Source organism: Ambystoma mexicanum, chromosome 5p, assembly GCF_040938575.1.
Source record: "Ambystoma mexicanum isolate Mex_15411 chromosome 5p, UKY_AmexF1_1, whole genome shotgun sequence".
Lineage (NCBI taxonomy): Eukaryota > Metazoa > Chordata > Amphibia > Caudata > Ambystomatidae > Ambystoma > Ambystoma mexicanum.
Window position 1 is genome coordinate 858,902,020 of NC_090930.1, and position 22,689 is coordinate 858,924,708.

General features: G+C 48.5%; 1 protein-coding gene across 3 annotated transcripts in view; it reads left to right on the forward strand.

Moving 5' to 3' along the window:
- The window catches only part of CDK13 (cyclin dependent kinase 13), a 1,667,419-nt gene that overhangs the window by 124,938 nt on the left and 1,519,792 nt on the right, over nt 1–22,689 (forward strand). For all 3 annotated transcript variants that reach the window (XM_069613294.1, XM_069613292.1, XM_069613293.1), the window contains exon 3: nt 10,762–10,830. In XM_069613294.1, coding sequence (XP_069469395.1) covers nt 10,762–10,830 — 69 coding nt within the window. The remainder of the gene's footprint in view (nt 1–10,761; nt 10,831–22,689) is intronic.

The window sequence follows — 22,689 nt, forward strand, 5'->3', positions numbered from 1 at the left end:
TTCGGGTATGCTAGGGCTCTAGACCATTCTCCCTCCGTAATTTCGGTCCCTAAGTCGGATTCCCATTTCTCTTTCAAACGTGTACTTCTTGGGTTAGGTCTGTCATTTATTTGGGTGTATAGTCTTGATGTTGGTTTCCAACCGTCGCCAACTCCGTGCATCTCCTGGATCAGGGCGTGTGTTTCGGGTTCCTCGGGCCACACATTCCATTTCTTCTTGGCGATAAATTTCACCTTTTGGTACCATAGGTAGTGGCTCGGGGTGAGCCCGTCGTTTCCTTGTAGTGATTCAAAGTCTCTGAATTGCCCTTCGTCGAACATGTCTCCCCACGTGTAGACACCACAGTTCTCCCATCTCCTCATTTTTGATAGGTCATCGGGGACTACACATACGGCAGCTAGAATGGGAATCTCGGGTGAGTATGGGTGCTGCAGTCCCAGCATAGATTTAACCTTTTTCCACACCTGTCGCTCCACCTGCACTATCATGGGCGGGTCAGGAGGCCCTATTTTGTTGTTCCGTATTAGTTCTTTAGGATGCAGGGGTGAGGTCAGCTGGCAGAGAAGGTTCGTCTCAGCCGAGGGCTCGTCGCTTAGCCATTTGGCGACATGTGTTAGTTGTGCCGCCAAATAATATCGTTGGAAGTCGGGTAGCTGGATTCCTCCAGCGGAGTAGGGAAGTGTGAGGATGTTCAGTGTAATCCTGTGCCTGGTTCGTCCCCAAAGAAAGTCTCTGATCAGGGATTCTAGCTTCCTGAAGAAGGGTGGAGGAATGTAGAATGTTATATTGGTGAAGTAATAGAGGAATCTAGGTAAAATTATCATTTTAGATATTGCAGCTCTGCCCATCACTGATAGCGGTAGTTTTGACCAAAATTTGATGGATCTTCGTACCCCCGATAATGCGGCTTCAGTGTTGCATTCGTGAGTGGAGAATGGTGTGTGCTTGATGGGGATGCCCAGGTAGCGGAAGGACTCGGCTTGCCACTGAATCCCGATCTCGGGTAGCTCTTCTGTGCTCTTTCTCCTAAGGCCAGCCAGAGGGAAGGCGGATGATTTCTGTCGACTGAACTTTATGCCTGAGTATTTCGAAAAGTTATCTAAGATGTCTAGAGCTATCGGGGCATTCATCTGGGGGTCACAAAGGTATAGAAGAACATTGTCTGCATACAGGGAAATGATGTTATCTGTACCACCAATACTTATGCCCGCATCGAACAGCTGTTTCCTGAAGTAAATTGCCACTGGTTCCAGACCTAGAATATGTAGCATTCTAGTTCTGGGCATCCTTGTCTGGTCCCCCTCTGAATAGCCGAGGCCCTCGACACCAAGCCCCCTGTCTTAACTCTTGCCACTGGGTTATTATAAAGAACCTTGACCCATTGGATGAAGTATTCGCCCATTCCAAACTCTCTAAGGGTTTCGATTAGCCACTCCCAGTAGATCGAGTCAAAGGTCTTAATGGCATCGAGCGAGAGTACTGCCAGGTCTTCTTTGCATTCCTCTGTCTGTGCCATTATGTGCTGGAGCCTCCTTAGATTGGCTGTAGTATTGCGTCCGGGGACAAAGCCGCATTGGTCCGCATGTACCAGGGAACCTATCACCTTTGAGAGCCTCTTAGCGAGTATGGTCGTAAGAATTTTGCTATCATAGTTTAGGAGCGCAAGTGGGCGATATGAGTCACATTTTTCAGGTGGTTTGCCTGGCTTGAGCATCGGCACTAAGAGGGTTTCGATCGTGATGACCTCTCCTAGCATATTTATTTGCTCCGGGTTCAGTTTAGGTAGGTCTACTTCTTCGAGGGTGTCTCTTATGTCTGCCTCGGGTATAAGGTCACTGTGAGCATATAGTTCCGCATAGAAGTCAGTGAAGGCCTCATTTATTGCTTGTTGTGTGGATTGTGCCATTACCGTCTCTGATCTCTGTAAGGGCCTGCTTCGGATGTTTCTTCCGGCACAGCCAGGCTAGTATCCTGCCTGGTTTATCCGCCTCTTTATGAGCTTTCATGGTGCGAGTAGAGAAGTCAAACTTCGAGAGCCTTTCCCATGCTGTTCTGCATTCCTCCCTGATCTCCCTCAGCTTGCTCTCTGTCTCAATTGTGGGAGGGGAATTGTTTTCGAGGTGCTTGATCTTTTCCTCCTCAGCCTCTAGTTCCCTTCTCAATTGCTTCCTGATTCCACCCGCCTCAGCAATCACCTCCCCCCTTGTCACCACCTTCATTGCTTCCCAGAGAGTGCTCCGTTTTTCCACTGATCCCTTATTGATCTCTATATACTCCTCTAGTTTCTCAGCCAGGTGGTCCTTGAATGCAGGGTCAGTTAATGTCTCCACTGGCATGCGCCACGTTGGGATAGGAGGTAGGGGGGGTCGCAGGCAGAATTGCACTATTAGTGGGGAGTGATCTGATATTGATCTGCCTAGGTACTCTGCGGACTCGACCTGGGGGGGGGTCAGCTCGTCGTTTATAAAGAGGTAGTCTATCCTGGTGTGCAGGTTGTGGGGGGCAGAGTAGAATGAATATGATCTGTCAATGGGGTGAAGGTCTCGCCAGGTGTCAACCAAGTGCAGGTCTTCAATTGTTCTGTGGAGGGCCAGAGCAGAGAGGTTATTGTTTGATCGTGGTGTGGTGGATCTATCCATTTCCACATTAATGACGCAATTGAAGTCGCCTCCCCACAGCAGGTTGTGGTCCCTGTGGAGCATGAGTTTAGCGCACAGCTTCTTGAGGTAAGCGGGTATGCCATGCTGGGGGAAGTACGAGTTCACTATGCATAAACGGATGCCCTCCAGCATGCCCCACAGCAGCAAGTACTTGCCCTCGTTATCCTGCTCCACCCCCAGCTGTTGAAATGGTGTGTCTGGGCTCACCCATGTGTACACTCTTGCATACTTCGAGTATGATGATCCGTTGCCTTGGCCCCCCCAGTAATTTGATAACTTGTTTGCAGAGTCGGCAGAGAGGTGCGTTTCTTTTAAGAGTGCGATTGATATCTTCTTCCTCTTTAGGTAAGAGTGTATTCGATTTCTCCGGAGGTAGGACCCCATCCCCCCTGACGTTCCATGTGATTACTCTAAGTTTTGGTGCCATTGTTTGGTTGCGTTAATTGTCGAGAAGGGCTCTAGGGCTTGTTTGCTTGTTATTGTGAGCCATGGTCTGTTCACGTTGAGTGGAGTGATTAGCTCCAGTGGTTAGTTTTGGGTTCGGCTCCATTTGGTCAAAGGTCCTCAGAGTAAGGGCAGTCAGAACGGTAATAACTTGTGTGGAACAGTTAAAACTGGTGCACCCAGCGACTGACGCAACGGTGGAGTGCTCAGGTGCTCCCGGTCCCAATCCAGGTGTCTGGCGCGGGTAGGTGTGTGCTGGCAACTGGCCTGCACTGGTCTTTCGTGGGGTTGAGGTCCGTGTCCATGCGTGGGAGATCGGGCGAGCCCCGCAGTCTTTTAGCTTCTCACATTGTAGTTTTGCTTCTTGAGATTGGAGTTTCTTGACCTCTCAGGCAATTGTGGAAGGGTGCAAGCACCTGTGTCGGGACGTGTAGCCCTCATCCTTGGGTACCTTCGTTAAGTTCCCCGTGTGGGGATTCAACAGGGATCTCAGCCAGGTTATTGTGTTCCATCCACATGTTAGCCGCGGCTGGTGTCTCGAGAAATATTGCTTTTCCTTTATAAATTACCTTCAACCTGGAGGGATATAGCAGCATATATTTTAGGTCTAGTTTCCTCAGCCTGGCCTTAACTGGGACAAAGGAGTTCCTCGCTCTCTGGACCGCCTGAGTATAATCGGGGTAGATTGTGATTCTTGAGTTGCCTCGTTTTATCTCTCCTCCCTCCCTTGAACTTCAGGATCACCTCCCGGTCTCGGAAATTGAGGACCTTTGCTATGATGGGGCGAGGGTAGGATCCTGGGGGTGGTTTCTTCTGGAGCGATCTGTGTGCTCTCTCTATGGCGAAGCCCTGTGAGAGGTTTGCTACCCCGATCTCTTGTTGGATTAAGGATTCCACGAAGGTCGTGGGGTCAGCAGTCTCTGTCCCCTCCGGTACGCCCAGTATCCTAATGTTGCTGCGTCTAGCGCGGCCCTCCGCTTCCTCGGACCTCGCCTCCAGCAGGGTTACCTTGTGTTTAAGTTCTGCAAGTTCTGATTTCATGGCTGCCGATTCGGTTGCCATGTCCTCTTGAGATGACTCCACAATGGTGACACGTTCAGTTAGGTTGCGAGCGTCTTGCCTTATCAGCTGGATGTCAGCTTTTACTTCACCTATCTTGTTGTCTATAAATGATTTTAGGGCCTCAATCGCCCCTAGCAGCTGATTGTGTCTGGTGTCCGGGCTATCTCGTGCTGCTGAGTCATCTGTTGCAGTCTGGGCGGTGGGGTGAGATTTCGCCGTGACAAAAGGATCTAGGGTGGCATTTTTGGCTTTGTTTCTTGCTGCTGCCATGATGGGCTGTCGCGGTTCTGATTGGGAGCGCAGGGGATTCCTGTCGGGGCAGGCGGCCTCTCTCGTCTTTTCTGGCTTGATTTCGGCGGGACGTAGAGATGCGGGGGTATTAGGCTCTGTGTGGTTCGGGATCTGGGCGCACTGTGGATGTGAGCGCCCTGCCTTTAGTAGGACAGGAGAGGTCCGGATCGTTCAGGGTGACAGCATTGCCTGATGTAGTGTGGTTGGCCGGGGGGGGAGTGCAGGAGTCGGGAGTTCAGTGGGAGCGCCGCAGCGTGGGCTCCCGGCGCTGCTTGGGGTGGGCAGGCAAGGTCCCACAACCCCGTGAGAAAGCCGCCAGGCCCGGTCCGCTGGTAATGGCCCAAACCGGGAAGGTCTCACCTGTGAGCGTTGTAGTTTAAGTGGATCTGGAGCCAGCCTCCGGTCCAGGTCGAAGTGTGTAGGTCTGCGCTGGCGGGGGGATCCGCTCTCCGACGAATAGGAAGTCCGTCCTGGGCGCCCCGGGTCAGGGATACAGTAGGTGGTCCGGAAAGTCCAGTAACCCCCACTCGGTGACCCCCCCCCAGTCGCGCTCCGGCTTCGTTGGCGCGGGCACCAGCACCAAGCGGTCCGTGGTCGATGTATCGATGGATCGATGGGGTCCTGTAGTGGCCCGCGCCCCGGGACAGTAGGGGGCAATGGTAGAGGCGACTGGAGGGCTGGGATCAGGCCCCTTCAGGGTGTGCGCTCCCTGTCCTGCCCCGGGGTCGTTCCAGGATCGTCAGATCAACACGGCCGCCATCTTGGGAGTCTCTTGTGGGAGCCAGGGGGAGTCCGACCGGAGCGTCTCAGTGGGCCCCGGCCCTCCGTTTCTTGTCGGGGCAAAGAGTCGGGTGCAGCCAATCGCCTGATTTACGGCTGCACCAAAGGCTGGGCGCCGCAGAGAAGCCGCAACGCCCGAATCGGGAAGCGACTGCGCGACTCAGCCAGCTCCCGTGCACCTCTCTCAGGGGGCAGGGGGAGGCCGGGCTGAAGCGTCGAAGTTCCCTGATCTCCGATTTCTGTCGGAACAAGTCGTGGGATGCAGCTAATCGCCTGATGTACAGCTGCACCGAAGGATGGGTTGATTTGTTGTGTTTTCGGTACCCAGAACAGGATCGGACTGCGCGGCTCGGCCGGAGCTCCCGGGAACCGCGTCCTCACACCATGGACATCAGGCCACGCCCCCTAATTCTGCCTAAAGGTCACAGACCTGGCGATAGAAAAGGACTGATGGGCGATGCGCTGGACGGAGCTAAGGAGGGTGGCTTTACAGCTGCATGTGGTAGCCGGTGTAAAAAGAGGAAGGGCACATTTTTGAAAAATATGGTGATTTTTACAAAGTGCTCCGGTTCCGTCCCACAAGGTGGAGGAATGTCCCATAAGTATGGAGGAAATGGGACTATGGTCTAGGAGTAAGGTAGTCACTACGGTGAGTAACTTTATTGCTATAAATGCGTGTCTTTGGTGTGCTACAGGTTTGATCAATTGAGCGACCTGAAGATTTTTGAAAAATGATTTTTAACCATTTGGTGTGTGGGTGTACTCTGCTTTGAGGGACATGAGGTTGTCTTTGGATTTTAAATGAAGTTTTTTTTTTTAAAGTTGGTTTCCCAGAGAGGCTTAGTAATAACACATAGGAACCATACCATGTAGAGAAGGTGATGAGCGACGTATTATTTATGTTGCTGCAATGTATCCATGTATGGTAGAAGAAAGTTAAATGTACAAGGAGCCCGTTTTTGGTACTTTTTTTCTTGATTTGGTGAAATACATTTTCAAAAAATATTTTTTGAATATGCTTTGTGAATGTCATGTTAACCTTGTTTTTAACATTTTGTAATGAGAATAACATTGGTTTGTAGTAAAATAGTTTGGAGATCAGCTCTGTTTTAAATTGTATTAGTGGTGTGGTATTTTGTGTTTAGATGCATTGGTTATTCCCGGGACTCCACACCACAGTATACATTTCGCAGGATCTTCCTTTTCTACTTTATTGCCCCCCAACTCCCACCCCTTCTAAATGCTATAATTGTATTTTATGCTTTTAGTGTTGCAGGTAACCTTCAAATAAGTTTTGTGGTTACCTTTTTCCTGTCAAATACCTATTGTGAGTAATATTGTGTAGGGGCCTTTCCTTGACTTCTCTGGAAAGCCTATATGTATAGTGTCTACTATCGGGCATGATTATTACAGTTTAGGGTGAGGAGTGAGTTGGGCCTAAACTGGCCATGCCCTGTTTTTATCTACACTATGCTGTGTTTTATGATTAATTAATTTTAATATCATAAATATTGTATGGCTGGTAGTGTATTTTTTTCACTATACTGTTCTGGTAGTGTGGTGTCTACTGTGGTTAATTGTACCTTCCTGCTATCATTTCACCCTCCGGAATGTAATCAGAACTGCTGTGCTATAGCTGCTGTTAGGGAGTCTGCCCCTTTCCTTTTGGACGACGCTATTTTATGCCATTGGGTTAGATGGTTACACAGCCTAAAACAGAGGGGTGGGGGGGTTGTTGAGCAATGTCCCAAATGGTTGCATTTTGCATATGGCTAGCAAATTGCTTGTGTACGTGGCTCCCTGTGGGTACCAATTGGGGTGTGTTTGATCAAGCTTACTCAAGGAGTGACCGCTGCTTGTAGCTTGCCTTTTCTGCCTGCTTGTACGTTTTGCCCATTGGTAGTCCGAGCACTTGAATGTTTCTAGGACCATCCATCGCCCTCTTGAATATATATCTGACATTCCTACAAGGAGGGGATACTGAGACAAGAAGGTAGAATTCCACTCTTGTCTTAGCGCTTCGTTACAGTAAATATTTCCATCATGATTAAAAGGTTGAGCTTCATGGGGAAAACCACTGCTTCATGTCTAACTTTTCTCCACGCAAAGCTTTTTCAAAGCAATAACAAATGTGTTCAAAATGAAGACTGCAAATACATGGCCACTTGAGTCTTTCAAGGATCAATGCTTTGTTACCCTGAACTTTTGGTTCTGCATTCTCCCTCTTTATCGCAGTGTCATTTTCACAACCTGCCATCTTTTGAGAATGAAAAGAGTCACCATTCTCCTTAATAGTGGTGTGGGATTCTGTGCAAGTGAGTCACTGCTTTTCCTTTCAGCAGTCCGGCGTGGGATGAAGATGAGGATCCTCTGCGACGTAGGGGCGGCAGCAGTGTGGCAATGGCGGCTGTAGCTGTGGTGGTGCTGCTTGTGTGGTGGCATTGAGCCAGCGCATAGCCTTGTGTCTGCTTGCCTCTGGTCCTGTGGGGAGTGTGGGCCAGTGCTGCAATGGCCTAGTGATAGCATTGACACCTCTGCCCTGTGCCCAAATGGGGGTTGCAGATGAAGAACCTGGCTGATGAAGAACCTGGCTACTTGTGTGTGGGTTGTGGATTCGTGGGACTTAGTTGGATTGGATGGCACGCTCCCTCGTGCCTAGTTCATGGCTGGGCCGGCCGTTGCCATATGGAACTTGTGGTAGGCCAGCTGTGGCTAGCCTATTGGTATCCAGAGCTGGCAGATTTGTGGCATAGTATTGAAGGTTGGTGCAGCGGTGAGCCTGGGACTGTGATGGTGTTATTGACTGACTGTTGTAGGGTTGGTGGAGTGGCCACCTCCATGGTGCTTCTGGTGACTTTTGCCACCTATCCTTCACCAATGTTGTCCGGCTGTTATAGCTTGCCAGCTATGTCCTCCTTTTTATTCATTAAAGGTAACCCTTTTGTCTTGTACTTTTTTCGTTAATTTGCAAGACCATCATATTGAGTTTTTACTGGTTCATCTTGGCATTTCATGTTTGTATGGATTTTCTTATTCTACTTCCGTTTTTTCCAGTATTTGCATTGTAGTAATCCCTTATTGTACCATTATCTCATTAATTTTAACGTAAAGCGATTTAGAAATCTAATTACAATACAATGTATAAATAGCGCCCTTAATCCCCGAAAACTTAAGATCTGCTGTCCAACCCTTGCTCCGAGGAGCTCGATGGTGGCAATGTCCTTTTGGAACACTTTCTGGTACGCCTGAGGTGTCCTACATACTGCAGCATGACTCTTCAAAGGACCCCAAAAATTTGACCATATCACCCTACCCTCATCGAACTGCTCTTGCTCCTGCTGCGAGCATGTATCCTCTGCAAATCCTGCTGCATCCCCCTTCCCTGTTAGATCCCCTCCCACTTGTTTCTTTGCGTACCTCACCATGTCCCCCCTTATGATTTTAAAGTGATGTTGTTCCCAAAGCTAGGTTCACTCTCAATAAATACCCTAATAATGTCAGTATTTGATTTTTTTTAAAAAAAAGATTGGAATTCTTTTTTTTTCTTTACTTTATTTTTACTGCAAAAACCATATCCTGCTGATTCCCTCCTGTATATTGGTGTGGACTATTTAGGCTTAGTCTTACTGTGTGTAACATTGCACCCCTTGTGGCATGTTATATTTCGTACACGTTTTGTTGCAAACCTTCATTCGGTTGACAGCTAGAAAACAGCCTGGATGGAATTCTTGGAACTTATGGCAATCACAATGCACTCTTTGCTATATGTTGTGATACATTTCCTATGTTTTTTTTTTAGTCTGGAACCACTTGCTCCCCCCCCCCCCCCCCCACTTCTGATAATTTCCCAGGTAGTGAACAGCATATGCCAGCTCTTTTTGTCAAAACTTTGCTTAGTTTTTTGGAAATAAGGTATCCTAGAACACATTTTTCAGGAAGGTGCCTGCAGTCTGTTTTTACTTCGGGTTGAAGCCGAAGAACTGGTCCAGTTTCTATTGGTTACAACAGAAAACAATGGGATGAAGTTGGCTTGAACCTGCATGGTGGCGTTTCCGAAATGGGGCAAATGGCTTTTCTTGGTCTTCATTCCTTCCACGAACAAAATCTGGCTTCTTGGTGACAAAGCAGTTTCTGGAATTTAAAGCGTCCCTGCACTTCTTTCTTGATATCTTGTAGTCTTTCTTGTCTTTGGTAGAACTTGCTTAGAGTGTCGTTGAGGGACACTTGTTTTTCTGGAATATATGGCCCAAACACCGCTCATGCCTTGGGTTGTCTATCGGATTCTTTCTGTGATGTTGGATTCTGATATTGACAAACTCCCCAAGGCCCCAGGCCCCGCTCCACCAGTTTAGGGTCTGCTCGCAGTTAAGCTTCTGGGACTTCACCTTCTCTTTTCCATTGCATTCCTCATTTCTGGTGCTTTCTGCTCCTTCCCTTCTTCCTGGCCTCCTCGCTGGTCCACAACAAAACCTCTTCCTTCACCTCAACGTACAGACTTACTTTTACTATCCAATCTCCTTTACTAGCTCTCTCTGCTGCTTCTTCCATAGCCACCCACCTCTGCACTGCTCTTTTCTCTCCCACTTCCATTGTTCTTCTTTCCCCAGCCTCCGCTCTGCTCACTTCTCCCTCCCATTGTGCTTCTCTCTTCCTTGCTGCACGAGACAATCTGAGCATCATCTTTTCTCAGTGCTCCGGACTTCCTCACCCTCATCTCCGGTTCCCTTTTTATCACTACATCGGGTTAGGAATAGGTTTCTCCTTTTGGATCAGCATGTTCAGGTGCAATTGTGCTGCTGGCCATTTTAAAGATTGGCTGATGTTTGGACTACAGAGATGGTACACTTAGCCGGCGACGCTGCAGCTCTGCTGGCCTTTGGGTTTGGATATGCTACTAAAGCAGAAGCATAGCAATAACAAGGTGGTTTGTAGGATGCAGGCCCGTTGTTCAGTATCGGGAGAAAGTTGTAAAGTTACCTGCATCGCCTTTAAACTAGTGGAAAGAATTCTACCACACGGTTCATTGCATGTATTGCAGAGATTCATTTTATGAATGCTTCGGCTAAACGAACTCGAATAGAAATACTTCATATTTATGCATAGGTGCTTCTAAAATACTCTAGCAGAAACAAGTTACCTGTAGTTAGTTTTGCTGCCAAATGTACACATTGACATACGTCTATTTAACATCCCGGAGTGATTTCATGGATACATTAATAAAAATAATGCTTAAAGTTTATGAAAATAATCTAATGTCTCTCCAAGGATGCTAAAGGGAAAACAACCTGTACCGTCAAAACAGAATTGCTGCCTTCAATATCTAAAGCTGCTTGTATCTCATCAAGACCGAGCCAGCCATGAGATGGCTTCTTACTGCATAGTATTCGGTTTTGTAATGCACATTAGGCTTCAAACTCTTATTGCAAATAACCAACGTTTCTATTTTGCCACATTTTCCTTGAAAGCAAAGTATTTACCTGAACATCTGTGCTTTGGTGATGTTAACATGCAACTTTATTTGTAGGCGCAAAAGCTACAAAAGTAAAAACCGAGAAAAAGATCGGACAGCTAATGGCAAAGAGAAAAAGTCAAAGTAAGTATTACTTTTAATAATTGCAGTACAGACTGACTTCTTGAAAATTGTGAATTACCAAATGGGAGTGGAGAATTGCTCCCAAAATGTCTACTACTTCAGATGTTACTACTGCACAAACTGAACTTTGAATACATTTGGAAATCGCCCCATGTTCCCACCACAGATGACTAGCATCAAAAATGTTAACCTGCTGACCTGCAGAAACATTTTGTTTGTGCTACATGGGGGATGATCCTTGTTTGCAAGTTGGGAATGCTTTGTAAACTGTAAAGAGGGTCGATTTGGAATGGAAGATACTTAAATCTAATAAGGATTTATAAATGATGCCAATGATGGTCATTGAACAAGAGAATTTGCATGAGGATACTTTAGTTGCTTACCAGGAGAGTGCTCAGATGTCACAATTTTTTTCGTTAAAGTTTGATTTGGTGGTAGTGATATGCTATCACCCGAGGGTGTCTAGTGCAGAGCTCCACAAAATAATGAATATATTGGGGGTGGTGGGGACGGGGGGCTTAAAGAGAACCACTTTGATTTTGCTCTTGAATTTTTTTATCTTAAATACAGTTAATCGCTAGGTAATGCTTTACATTTTCTGGTCGATAGGACAGAAAATGACCTGCTAAATGGGCAGACCCCTAGGGATGACATTGGACATCAGGTTCTTGCTTTTCGGGTCAATGTCATTTTGAGACGCGTTTTCAAAAAGATGGAGGTGAGCTATTAAACGCTTTTTGTGTAATAGTTACCAATTTAAGTGACTACCATGAGCCAATGCATTTGTCCAAGTACTTTGTAGATCTGATTTGTGGGGGCATGTTTTGTAACTATTTTAAAAACAGAATTTATTTTACACGTGCAACAAAAAAAATGTATGTTAATGTCTCCAAAAAAGGAATTCTAATAACCAAGTTTAACCAATTAATGACAGGTATTGGTGGCACAATGCGTCTCCGACAACAAGGGTGTTTGTTGTCTTAAGAGCATTGGATAATTAGAGTTGGCGATGGGGGATTATCTGCATGTTCATTGTAAGAACGAGTTGAGATGGCCCCTAACATTTTCACTTTCTTATGAACTGGGATGGATCCTGAAATAATCTCAGGGATATCTAGCCATATCCCTCGCAGGGGTTGAATAGTCTAGACATGACTATCTTGATTCAAGCTGAGCCACTTAACTTTCATACAGTTCTCAGTCTGCTCAAAGATGTTACCCGAGTGATTTGGGGTGAGTCTCCTAATCACATTTTCGGGAAAATATGAACATGCTATTGTCAGCATAGTTCTGAAAGACTCCACCCACGTCAACACAGGTGTGTACTAGTTAATACGCCTATGTCCCGTCCCCTTTCCTCCATACTTATGGGACATTCCTCCGTCCTGTGGGACGGGACTGGAGCGCTTTGTAAAAGCATGCAAAAATTTCAATTTTCTTTAGTCCTTCCTCTTTCTACGCCGGTCCCGGCACATGGCCGTAACCCCGCCCATCGCGGCTCCACATCGCCCATCAGTCCTTTTCTCCGCTCGTTCGGGACTGGACACGCTTGCATCCTCGGAAGATCTTCTCTTTTTTCCTGCTCTCTGGCTCTCGCTAGCGATCGTGTATTCTGTCTGCCGTTAAAACTAGCCTTTCCAGATTGTTCATCGTGTCACCGACGCTTCGCGAGGGCGGATCCCCATCCTTTGTCTAGAGTGTTTGGGTCCGGATCACCCTTGGGACTCCTGTTGTTTTTTTTTTTTTTGCGACTCCCTTTCGGTCCGGGCACTTAAACGTCTGTTGGAGCGGTGGAAGGAGGTGTTTAAGCGTCGTACTCCTTCGCATTTTCAGACGTTTATCGACGAACAAAGAACGCCCGGTAAGTTCTTTACTTTTCAGAGCACCCCGGCCCGGGAGATACCTTCCCGGGCTCTTCCCGAGCCGGGAGGAGCGTTGATCGCTCTGTCTCCGGGGATTGCCCCGAGGTGCCTTCTGGGTCTAATTTTAAAAGAGTATTCTCCAAGGGTCTCCGTAAGGTGCCTGTGGATACCGGAGCACGCTTCGAGGCTCCCTCCTGTGGGGCCTGCCTGTAGACCCAGTTCTAATGAGTCGCGGGGTACTGGAGCTCGCTCTGAGGCCTTGTTATCTGCTTTCCTCAAAAGTACCGGGGTGCGCCGCGAGGCCTCGGCTGGGTTTGGTGTTTCCGAACAAATGGTAAAGGCCCACGCTACTAAGGCTGTTACCGGACCTGGGTCTGAGGTCCCTCGTGCAGAGGCTAAAGTGACCAACATTTCTGAGAGGCCTGCCAAGGCCTTATCGGTGAAAGCTGTTTCTCACTGTTCCCGCTCTTGTGACGACGCCAGAACTGTAGAGGGGGCAAGGAGTGGAAGTTCTTCCTTTACCGGCAGTGCCGAGGTCCTTCTTGTGAAGGCTAGTTTGGCTATTGGTATGTCGCAGAAACATTCCAGGCCTCATAGTACCGACTCGGCCGAGGTTCCTTAGGTTAAGGCTAAAATTAAGACCCCTGACCCACAGACGGGGACCCCTGCCTCACTTCCACACGTGCCGCAGTTCCCCTCAGGTGATGGCAAAATGGCGGCTGTTCCCGCCACGACCACGGCAGCCATTTTGGGTGCTTCCCCTACAACTATGCCATCAGCCTTAGGTGTAGGAGTTGGTTCCGTGGGTGAACATAAAATTCCTTGTGGACATCTGTTTCGTCCAGTTTATGATTGGAACGCCCGGATGCCCCTTCCGCACAATGTCTCGTTGCCTGTGGGTTTGGCTCCTTTGATTTTTGTGGACACTTCGGGGGATGGGTCTGTGTGGCAACCCTCCCCTCTGCGTCCCTGGAATTATCCTCCTCATGAGAGGCCTTCTCTGGCAGTTTCAAAACAGTCTCCGGAGGACACCTTTTTCGGCAAATTTCAGACGCTCATGCGTACTGACGCCATGAGAGAGTATTTCAAGGGTCTTTTTAGGGAAATATGCCCTCCTGTGCCTCCGGCTCCACCTGTTCCACCAGCGCCGCCCTTGCCAAGGTGCCTCCACCGACCCTTCCACCCTTGCCTCCATTGTCCCCGTGGACAAGGCGGTGCCCGACACGGTTCAGCAGGATCCTGACCTGTCAGATGATGTGCAGGGCGAGCAGGACAGCGAAGACTAGCCTTTCACGACCGGGTACTGGACGTGTCTATTGGATGGTCCAGTGCCCAAGGCACCTGCTCCGCAGGAGGGTGTGCTTTCGGGGGCGTTCACCTTGTCTCCTTTGGAGCGTACCTGCCTGTTCTTATAGAAGGACGTTTTGGCCGAGGTCAGCAGGGTCTGGGAAAAGCCACACTCTGGACTTTTCGTCAATAAGAAAATTGGCGCGCGGTACAGGGTGCATTCTTCGGAAGAGGTGGCCCTGCCATCTTGTCCGCCCCCCCTCCTCCACAGTGCTGGCCGCGGCCACTTTGCAGTCCAGGCCTGCAGCCTCCTTCTACGACGGCAACTCAGGTTCTCGGGAAAGAGGACAAACTCCTGGACTCCCTTGGGAGGAAGATTTTTGTTAACTCGGCCTTGCAGCTCCGGCAGGCTAATGCGGAACTGGTGTTAGCGGGGGCGAATATGAATATGAAGATGTGGAAAGGTCTGTCGGAGTTCGAGGAGTTCATTCCGGTTGAGAAGCTGGAAGACTTTAAGGCAAGTTTATCTGATGCCATAGTCTTGGCCCAGGATCTGCTTGAGACTGCGGCTCATCACGTCGACACGTTGGCTGGGGCCTTATGCTGGGTGTTGACACCTCGACAGGCGTGGTAGCATGCCACCAAGTTCTCGAAGGAGGTACAGGACAAGGTGTTGGACCTGCCGTTTGACGGTATGGAGCTTTTTCATTCCACAATGGATGTGGAGCTCACCAGAACGAAGGACAGCACCCAGACAGCTAAGTCCTTGTCAGTCCTGGTTAAAACCCCTTTTAGGACCCAGAGACCGCTGTTGCAAAGGCGGCCTTCCTCTGGTTTCAGGATCTTCCTAGAACGGAAATCCCAGAGAGTGGATACTCCTTCGGGTAATAACTTCCGGAGGCAGCAACGGACTGTTTTTCTCCTGCTCCTCAGCCGCCTCCTCCTCAGGTTCAGGTGGTAACACCACTGAAAAGCCTGCCAAATTAGGGTTCTCCTCGTTCGCACGAGACCCCGTGGGAGGACGCATTGTGTCTCATTGGGAGGCGTGGCAGACCATCACCGAGGACTGGTGGGTCTTGTCAGTCGCTCGGGCGGGCTTCCGCTTAACCCTTCCCCCTACCCCACCAATCAGTCCTCCCTTCCAGCAGTCTAGGTCGCCCTCCCTCAGAGCCGAGATTCAGAAGTTACTGGATCTCAGAGCGGTGGAACCCGTTCCCCTTGGAGAGCGAAGGGAGGGCTTCTACTCCCGGCTGTTTACGGTGCCCAAATCCAACCAGGCTGGCCTGCGCACCATCCTAGACCTTTCCCAGTTTAATCTTTTTCTACACCAAGAGAAATTCAAGATGATCACGCCTGGTCAGATAAAGTCCTCTTTACAGAAGGGTGATTGGCTTAGCGTGGTGGACCTTCAGGACACGTATATGCATATCCTGATCTGGAATCCACACTGGAGATACCTACGGTTTTCTGTGGGGGAAGTGCACTTCCAGTTCCGAGTGCTCCCTTTTTGGCTTCAGCTAGGCACCGCGTGTCTTTACGTAAATGTCGGTTATTGCAGCTTATTTTCGGCTTTAGGGGATCCATGTGTACCTGTATTTGGACGATTGGCTGTTGCGCAGTCCTTGCCCGCTGAAAGCCTCCAACAATCTTTAGTCTCTCCTCCAGCTCCTGTTCCACCTTGGGCTGTCGGTGAACTGGCAGAAATCTTCCATGATGGTATCTTAGGACTGGACTTTCGTGGGTTTTCGTTGGAACACGATCGACTGCAGAGTCTACCTGACCGGGGACAAGACCATGTCTATGGTAGACCTTTAGTACCTTTCGTGGAAAGTGTCCTTGGTTGCTGTGACTTCGGCAAGGCATGTGAGTGAGCTCCAGGCCTTGTCAGTGGAACATCCCTTCCTGGTTTTTCATAAGGATAAGGTTGTTTTGAGGATGAATCCTTCCTTCCTTCCAAAAGTGGTCTCTGATTTTCATCTGAATCAGTCCATCTCCTTGCCGGTCTTCTTCCCAAACCCAGCCTCAGAGGCTGAGAGGGTTTTGCATTGCCTGGACATTACAAGAGCTCTTAAGTGCTAGCTGGACAGAAAATCTGAGTTTAGGAACTCTTCTCAGCTTTTGGTGACTTTCGGTAATCCGCAAGTTAAGCCAGCCTTAAACGTCCATCTCCAAATGGATTGTTGCCCGTTTTGCGGAGGCTTACACTGTTCAGGGTCTTCAACCTCCAAAAGGATTCATGCTCATCCTGTACGGGGCAAGGCGGCTGCTGTTGCCTTCCAAACATATGTCCCCTTGGAGACCATCGTGAAAGCGGCTATGTGGGCCTCCCCATTGCCTTTTTTTTAGACATTACTGTTTAGACCTGAGCTCCAGAGCTGATGCTCAGTTCGGTCAAGCTGTGCTAAAAAACCTGTTTCAATAAGGAGTTTTCCATCCACCTGTAATTCCTGTGAGGATTGCTTGGGAATCTCCCATAAGTATGGAGGAAAGGGGACGGGACGTAGGAGTATAATAGTTATTCACCGTAGTGACTACCTTACTCCTAGTCCATAGTCACCTTTCCTTCATATGCCCGCCCGCTGTCCCCGCCAAAAGGTTCCTATGTCATTGCTTAAAGGTCTCAGATCTGGTGGTGGAAAAGGACTGATGGGCGATGCGCTGGGCAGAGCTAAGGAGGGCGGGGATACGGCCGTATGTGGTACCCCCCATAAAGAGGAAGGACACATTTTTGAAAAATGGGATGCTTTTTCCAAAGTGCTCGGGTCCCATCCCACAGGACGGAGGAATGTCCTATAAGTATGGAGCAAAGGAGACTATGGACTAGGAGTAAGGTAGTCACTACGGTGAGTAACTTTATTAGAAATTCATTTTGTCTCACCCACGGTTAGGCATTAGAATAAAGTTTACAACCCATCAGAAATTACAACGCACATTTGAGTTTTCAGTGTTGGACTGAGTTTTTTTTTCGTAAGCGTCGAAGGCTCATCAGTGACTTCACTAAAACCTTAACACTTTGACAATCGTTTTTGGAGTTTTGTGTGATTTTAGAAAATAAGGCAATCGAGGTGCCCGAACTACTGCAGTTTAATATGATTTCTTTGACTGAGAAGCACAGGAGAATGCTGACCCATTTTTGAATGGACACCAAATAAATGCATACTTCCACATTCTGGTGGCCAATAACTCCCTAGAGTTCCCAAGGTTAATGGTAAGCCAACATTGCCATTCCAAGGTCTCCCTATAAGGCATAGCACCTGCTTCACTAGTGTTCACGTACACAGCAGTGGCAAATTGACTGAATGGCAGGTTCGTAATAAAAAACGTACAAAAACCTCTCCAGGTCATTGACTGCTTTAGAAATTCTTAAACATCTGGGTCGTCACATCTCAAGAGCAAGGTGGCTCGCCTATAGAAAAATATTCCCTGCTTAGCAGCAGTCTTGGACACAAGGAACACAAACTGTTTTTTGGGGGACAGTTTCATATTCACCAGTTTTAATGTCCAAATAAATCCCAACTTGACATCCAGCCTATTGTCTTCACTACTAGGCGTAATTACTTTCTGTATCTTCATATTGCCAAGCACCTGAGACTCCTTCAAAAGTCCATCGATTAGTGTTCAAAGAAATTGGTTCTTTGTAGGTGAAACTGATAATGTCCCCAACAGCTGCTCCATTGTATACGTGGTGCCATTAAAGAAACTTGTGGTAAGGAGTATCTTAATAAATTCAAATCCAAGTAAATCTCTTCACCAAATGCATGCTTGGAAGGGCGAGAACACCTTGATTGCTTGTTTAACCAGGATATCTGTTTGGAGAGCAAGACCTTTCACACAAGCATGCTGGAATTAAAGTAGGTAATCTGGCCACCTAGCATCAAACTCATCCAAGCCAGTGCTGATGTAGGATAATTGTCAACATTGTGCACTGTCTTAACAAACCAGATGTAGCAAGATCCAGACCATCCAAAGGCAACACCTGTTTGCTACCGCTGTGTACCTTGCAGTTGTTCGAAATGGGGAAACACTTGTAAGTAGTTATCTTTTTTGAAGGAGCAAGAATGGGTCTCAAACTGCTTTTCTCTACACTGAATAAAGACTTCAGAATGGCCTTGTTGCAGCAGACACTGCAGAATGACAATACTAGTGATCCAGGTAAAATCCCTTTTTGATGGAATGGGGACAACTTTGAGCTATTTACCTCCTGAATCCAGCCAAGAGAAGCCAGGTTCGCTTGACACCAGCAACTGCCATGAGCGATGTATGGCTTCCAACTGGTGCAATACATCGCTTGACACCAGCAACTGCCATGAGCGATGTATGGCTTCCAACTGGTGCAATACAAACCATTTGGAGTTATTTATAAAGAAGCATTAGGGCCCATCTGGAGGACATTTGAAGCATAGTGGGCAGTGTATAATGGACACTTTGCATCTCATGTGGAAGCTAGATTTGTAGCATTGTATGTTCTGCTAGCTCATTGTTCACCAGAGCTCCTTCAAACTGGGTGATGACTGATACTGAATAGTTACTTTTAGTGCCCGCTTATTAACTCTTAATACCTGCAATTGGTCATTGGTTAGGCCAGTTTCTGTTTTCCCCACCAGCACTGCAGAATCTTCCACCAAACTGTCGGTCACTGTGAAATACTTCCCATTTTGAGACCAAGTATTAACTAACTAACCAAGCAAGCCAGACCAGTTTATGGTAATTTAAGCTATCTTCACCAAGTTTGTTTTAATTTCAGCCCAGACACTGTTTAACACACATTTTCCACAAGTGCTTTAATCAGTAAGACCTCATCACTGCCCTTTAAAGAGCAAAAGGTTTAGGTGATTTTGGGCAAATAGTTCCCCATGTACTCTAACTTCTTTATCCGACACGTTAGAATGCTTAGAATTAAATAAACTGGACAAAGGTATGCAGTGCTGTCTATTTTTAAAATGTAATAAAGTAGTAGAAAAGGTGGTGTGCCAAGTTGCTGTATTCAGAATAGAAGATCTTGATCCCAACCCAAGCATCCCTTTTCCCAAGTGCTTCAAACTTGGACAAATTACTGTATCTCCTGGTGCTTTAGTTTCCTTAGCTCAATTTTCAATTACTTTTTTTCAGTGAAACATTTCTTAAGCCAACAAAAATACATTGATGGCATTTGAAAGCGATAAAATGCTGTCTACAAATAAAGGTAGTTCATAGTAAGCACACATGTACAATGTTGCAGGGGTCGAAAATTGGATTGGTTGACCAGGAGCAAAAAGTAGCTCCTGGGTATCAGTGCTGGCCCATTAGGCAGGAGCTATTTTTGGCCGACCAGGAGCTAGTACATAGAGCGCAGCAAATCTAACTTGTGCGCAAGATGCAAACTCTTTTTGTGCCCATTATAGATTATCCAATATGATTTAAATGTGCCTTAGGTGTGCCCTTTATTCTTTTATGCACATTACCAACACCTGCAGTTAATATCAGATGGCTATGTTTGTATGGTACCACTTGCCTGGGCAGTCTCAAGTAGCTCTTGGTTTTAAAGTAACCAGGCTCCCCTTGGCTATAACCAGGAGCTAAATAGGTCCCATCTCCTGGCAATATCTAACTTTGATGTTGTGAAACCATGTGCAAAAGTGATTTAAGATTGGTTATGCCATTGATGTATCATGTGCATGAACTTTTCTGATCTTAAAACTATCGGCTGAAGTCTTTCTCCTGATCTCTAAATACCATGGGCAGATGAGTATAAAGTGCATAGTGCTTTCTTCATTGGCAGATAATGTGGGCAGGTTATCAGGATATTTGGGGAACAGTCCCACCTAGCAAGGACAAGACCATTACGCAAACGGCTAAACATTAGCCAATAAAAATGTCATTGCCCTTGGGATCCAATTGAACTGTTAGCCTGTCTGAAGTGGCACAATGGCAGCATGTTCTATATTCTCCGGCATTGGGTCTGGCATGAATTCACATGCTCATAAATATTCCCTGTCAGGCCGGGAATCCTCGGTAAAAAACAATTTCACTTTCGTTTACAATCTGTCTTTCGCCTATAAACCAATCACTGAGCTCTGGGTCATACAGCCCCCAGCCAATGACTGCCCTCTCCCTAAGCCCCTCCTCTGACAGCCATCTTCAGATTTTTACCAGACATCTAAGTGTTGAGTCCTTGTGTTTCGCTCTTAGAGCTTTCTGTGGTTTTGACGCCTTTTTGCTGTGAAATTTCATTTTATTTTGTTTGATCGAGCCTGTGTGCTCTATAGTTTCTTCATCCAACAAATGGGGGATCTGTTTGTCAGCATCTTTCTTCGCTCCTCAATGGCAGAATCGACAAGTGTTTTACTTCAAACATTCCAGAAGGCCATCAGGCCTACACCGCATGTCGGAGGAAAAGGACCGAGGATCCCTCTTCAAGCTCTGCACCAGCTGCGGTTTGAGAAATGTTTTCGTGGAGGACAAGCATTCCCAGTGCCTTTATGCTCTTCACCCAACGCACAAGGAGGATTGCAAGATCTCTCGCTTTACCAAGCAAACCATGAAGGATCGCCACATCAGGCTGGCGGCGTGGATCAAGACCAAGGCCTCTACCCAGTGTGGCTCATAGAGGCATGCCTCAACTGGCCAGTCAGAGCGAGATTCTAAGTCCTTTGTGGGAGCTTCACCCGTGGGGGCCCAAGACAAGGCCAAGCACAGGGAGTCAATTTCCGTCGGGGTCGCTGCTCAAGCGGTTCCCGCAGCGGGCAGGGCACACACAGCCTCTCAATCGGCCTTGGTCTCCAGCAACCGCTCCAGATTTTCGTCGAAGAGGAAGTCCGCTACCACTGGGAAGCTGCGGGAGAGACTGGAGAAGGACAAGCGGCAGGGCGACCTGCCCATGAAGGCCGAAGTGATCCAGGCTAAGTGGTCCTCAAAAATTGAGTTGGTGGCGGCCACTCTTTCAAAGGCGAAAAGGTGGCAGACCCGGGCTCGTGTGGCCAGAGTGGCCCTTCCTCCCAGGCAGGAGGCTTCGGCCAAACCAGTGGAAAAGACCCCAGAGAAGAGGATGCCGCCTTAAGCCAAAGACCGACCCAGCAGGACTCAAAAAAAGGAGGGGGGCGTGGAGGTTCTTTAGGGCACCGATTTTTCTTAGTCCGATGAAGGGATATGGATTCTGTCCCCACAATCCCAGAGGACATTGGGGAGGACGACGGGAACATTGAGGCAGTGGTCGACGTCGGAGGTGGCAACTATGCTGCCGGCGGGGACGACTACGTAGGTACTGGGCCCAGTGAGCCTACTCCCCCCAGCACTCCCCAGAGATTTGTCTCCGGACATTCGTTCGACTCCACATGCAGGTGTCAGAGATGCAGAAGAGGATGCTGATGACTGCACCGGCCCTGTTGACACCGGGCCACCACCGCCGAAGAAAAGGAAGCCACACTCAACACCTCACCAACCGCAGCACATATGCCCACTCCCATAGGGATACGGGAGACAGACACGGATACAGCAACGATGGACATCGACATCACTCCGCCTCCGAGGCCCCCCCCCCTCTCCCCCCCTGGACGAAGTAGGTTCATTCCACTCAATGGTCGTCCGCACGTCAAAACTCTTCCAGCTCACGCCGGAGGAGACAAAGTAGGGTTTTCTGTATCGACACCAGAAGGCGAAGAGGAAGACCATTCTGGCGGTGCCCCTCCTGGGCGAAGTCTGGAATTGAGGGCCTGGCGCTGCTGAAAAACCGCGCATCGGCCCCGAAACCAGAGTCTGCACCCAAGTGTCTGCAGTCACAGCCATCACCAGATTCAGTGGTCTCGGCGGCTGTGTGGAAGGAGTCCGCCAACCAGTCCTCTTCCTCCATTACCCCCGGACAGCGAGGTGATGAAGTTGGACGCTGTGGGTAGGAAGGTTATCTACTCAGTGGCAATGCCGGTCAAGGCGGCGATTGCTTTAGCGATCCTGGCCAGGTACGACCAGGAGTTATGGTACAAGATGGCTCCACTACTGGATTTCCTCCCCGAGGACAAACCGGTCTAGGCGGGAGATCCTTTAGGAGGGTGAGGTGGCGTCGGACCATGCCATCATTGTGGCCCATGACATTACGGACACTGGGTTCCACCAGATGGGAAATGGAGTTTGCATCCATCGTCATGGCTGGCTGAAGGCCACCAACTTCAGGCAAGAAGTTCAGACGAGGGTCCTGGACATGTCGTTCGACGGAGACAACCTCTTCGGAAAGGCCATTGATGAATCTATTCAGGACATCAAGACCAACACGGAGATGGGCCGTGCCCTGGGCACGCTGCAACATCACTGTCCTTTCGTTCCTCAGGAGGCAAGTCGGGCAGATCGAAAGGTTTTGTCGGAGGATTGTCCTCTTACTGTCAACCCTCCCGTTCCACAACCCCGGAAGCCTACATGGGTCTTTCCAAGGCCTTGAGAGGTGGCTGCCATTTTAGTCCAGGCTTCCAAGGGGTGGTGCACCGACCTCCAAGCAGGATTGAATCGGCCAGGACGTCGGGCCACCACCCCTGCACCATGATGGGAGGTTGTCTGGCGAGCTTCATCAGCGTGTGGGGAAAACCTCTCCACCGATCGATGGGTGCTGGACACTCTCGCCCACGGACACACTTTGGGGATTCAGCGAAGTGTCTGCAGATTCCAGCAGCTGTGGCTAGAGGTCCGGGCCATGTTAAAGGGGGCGGTAGAGCTGGTTCCGAAGCGGCTCCGGGGCTCAGATACTTCT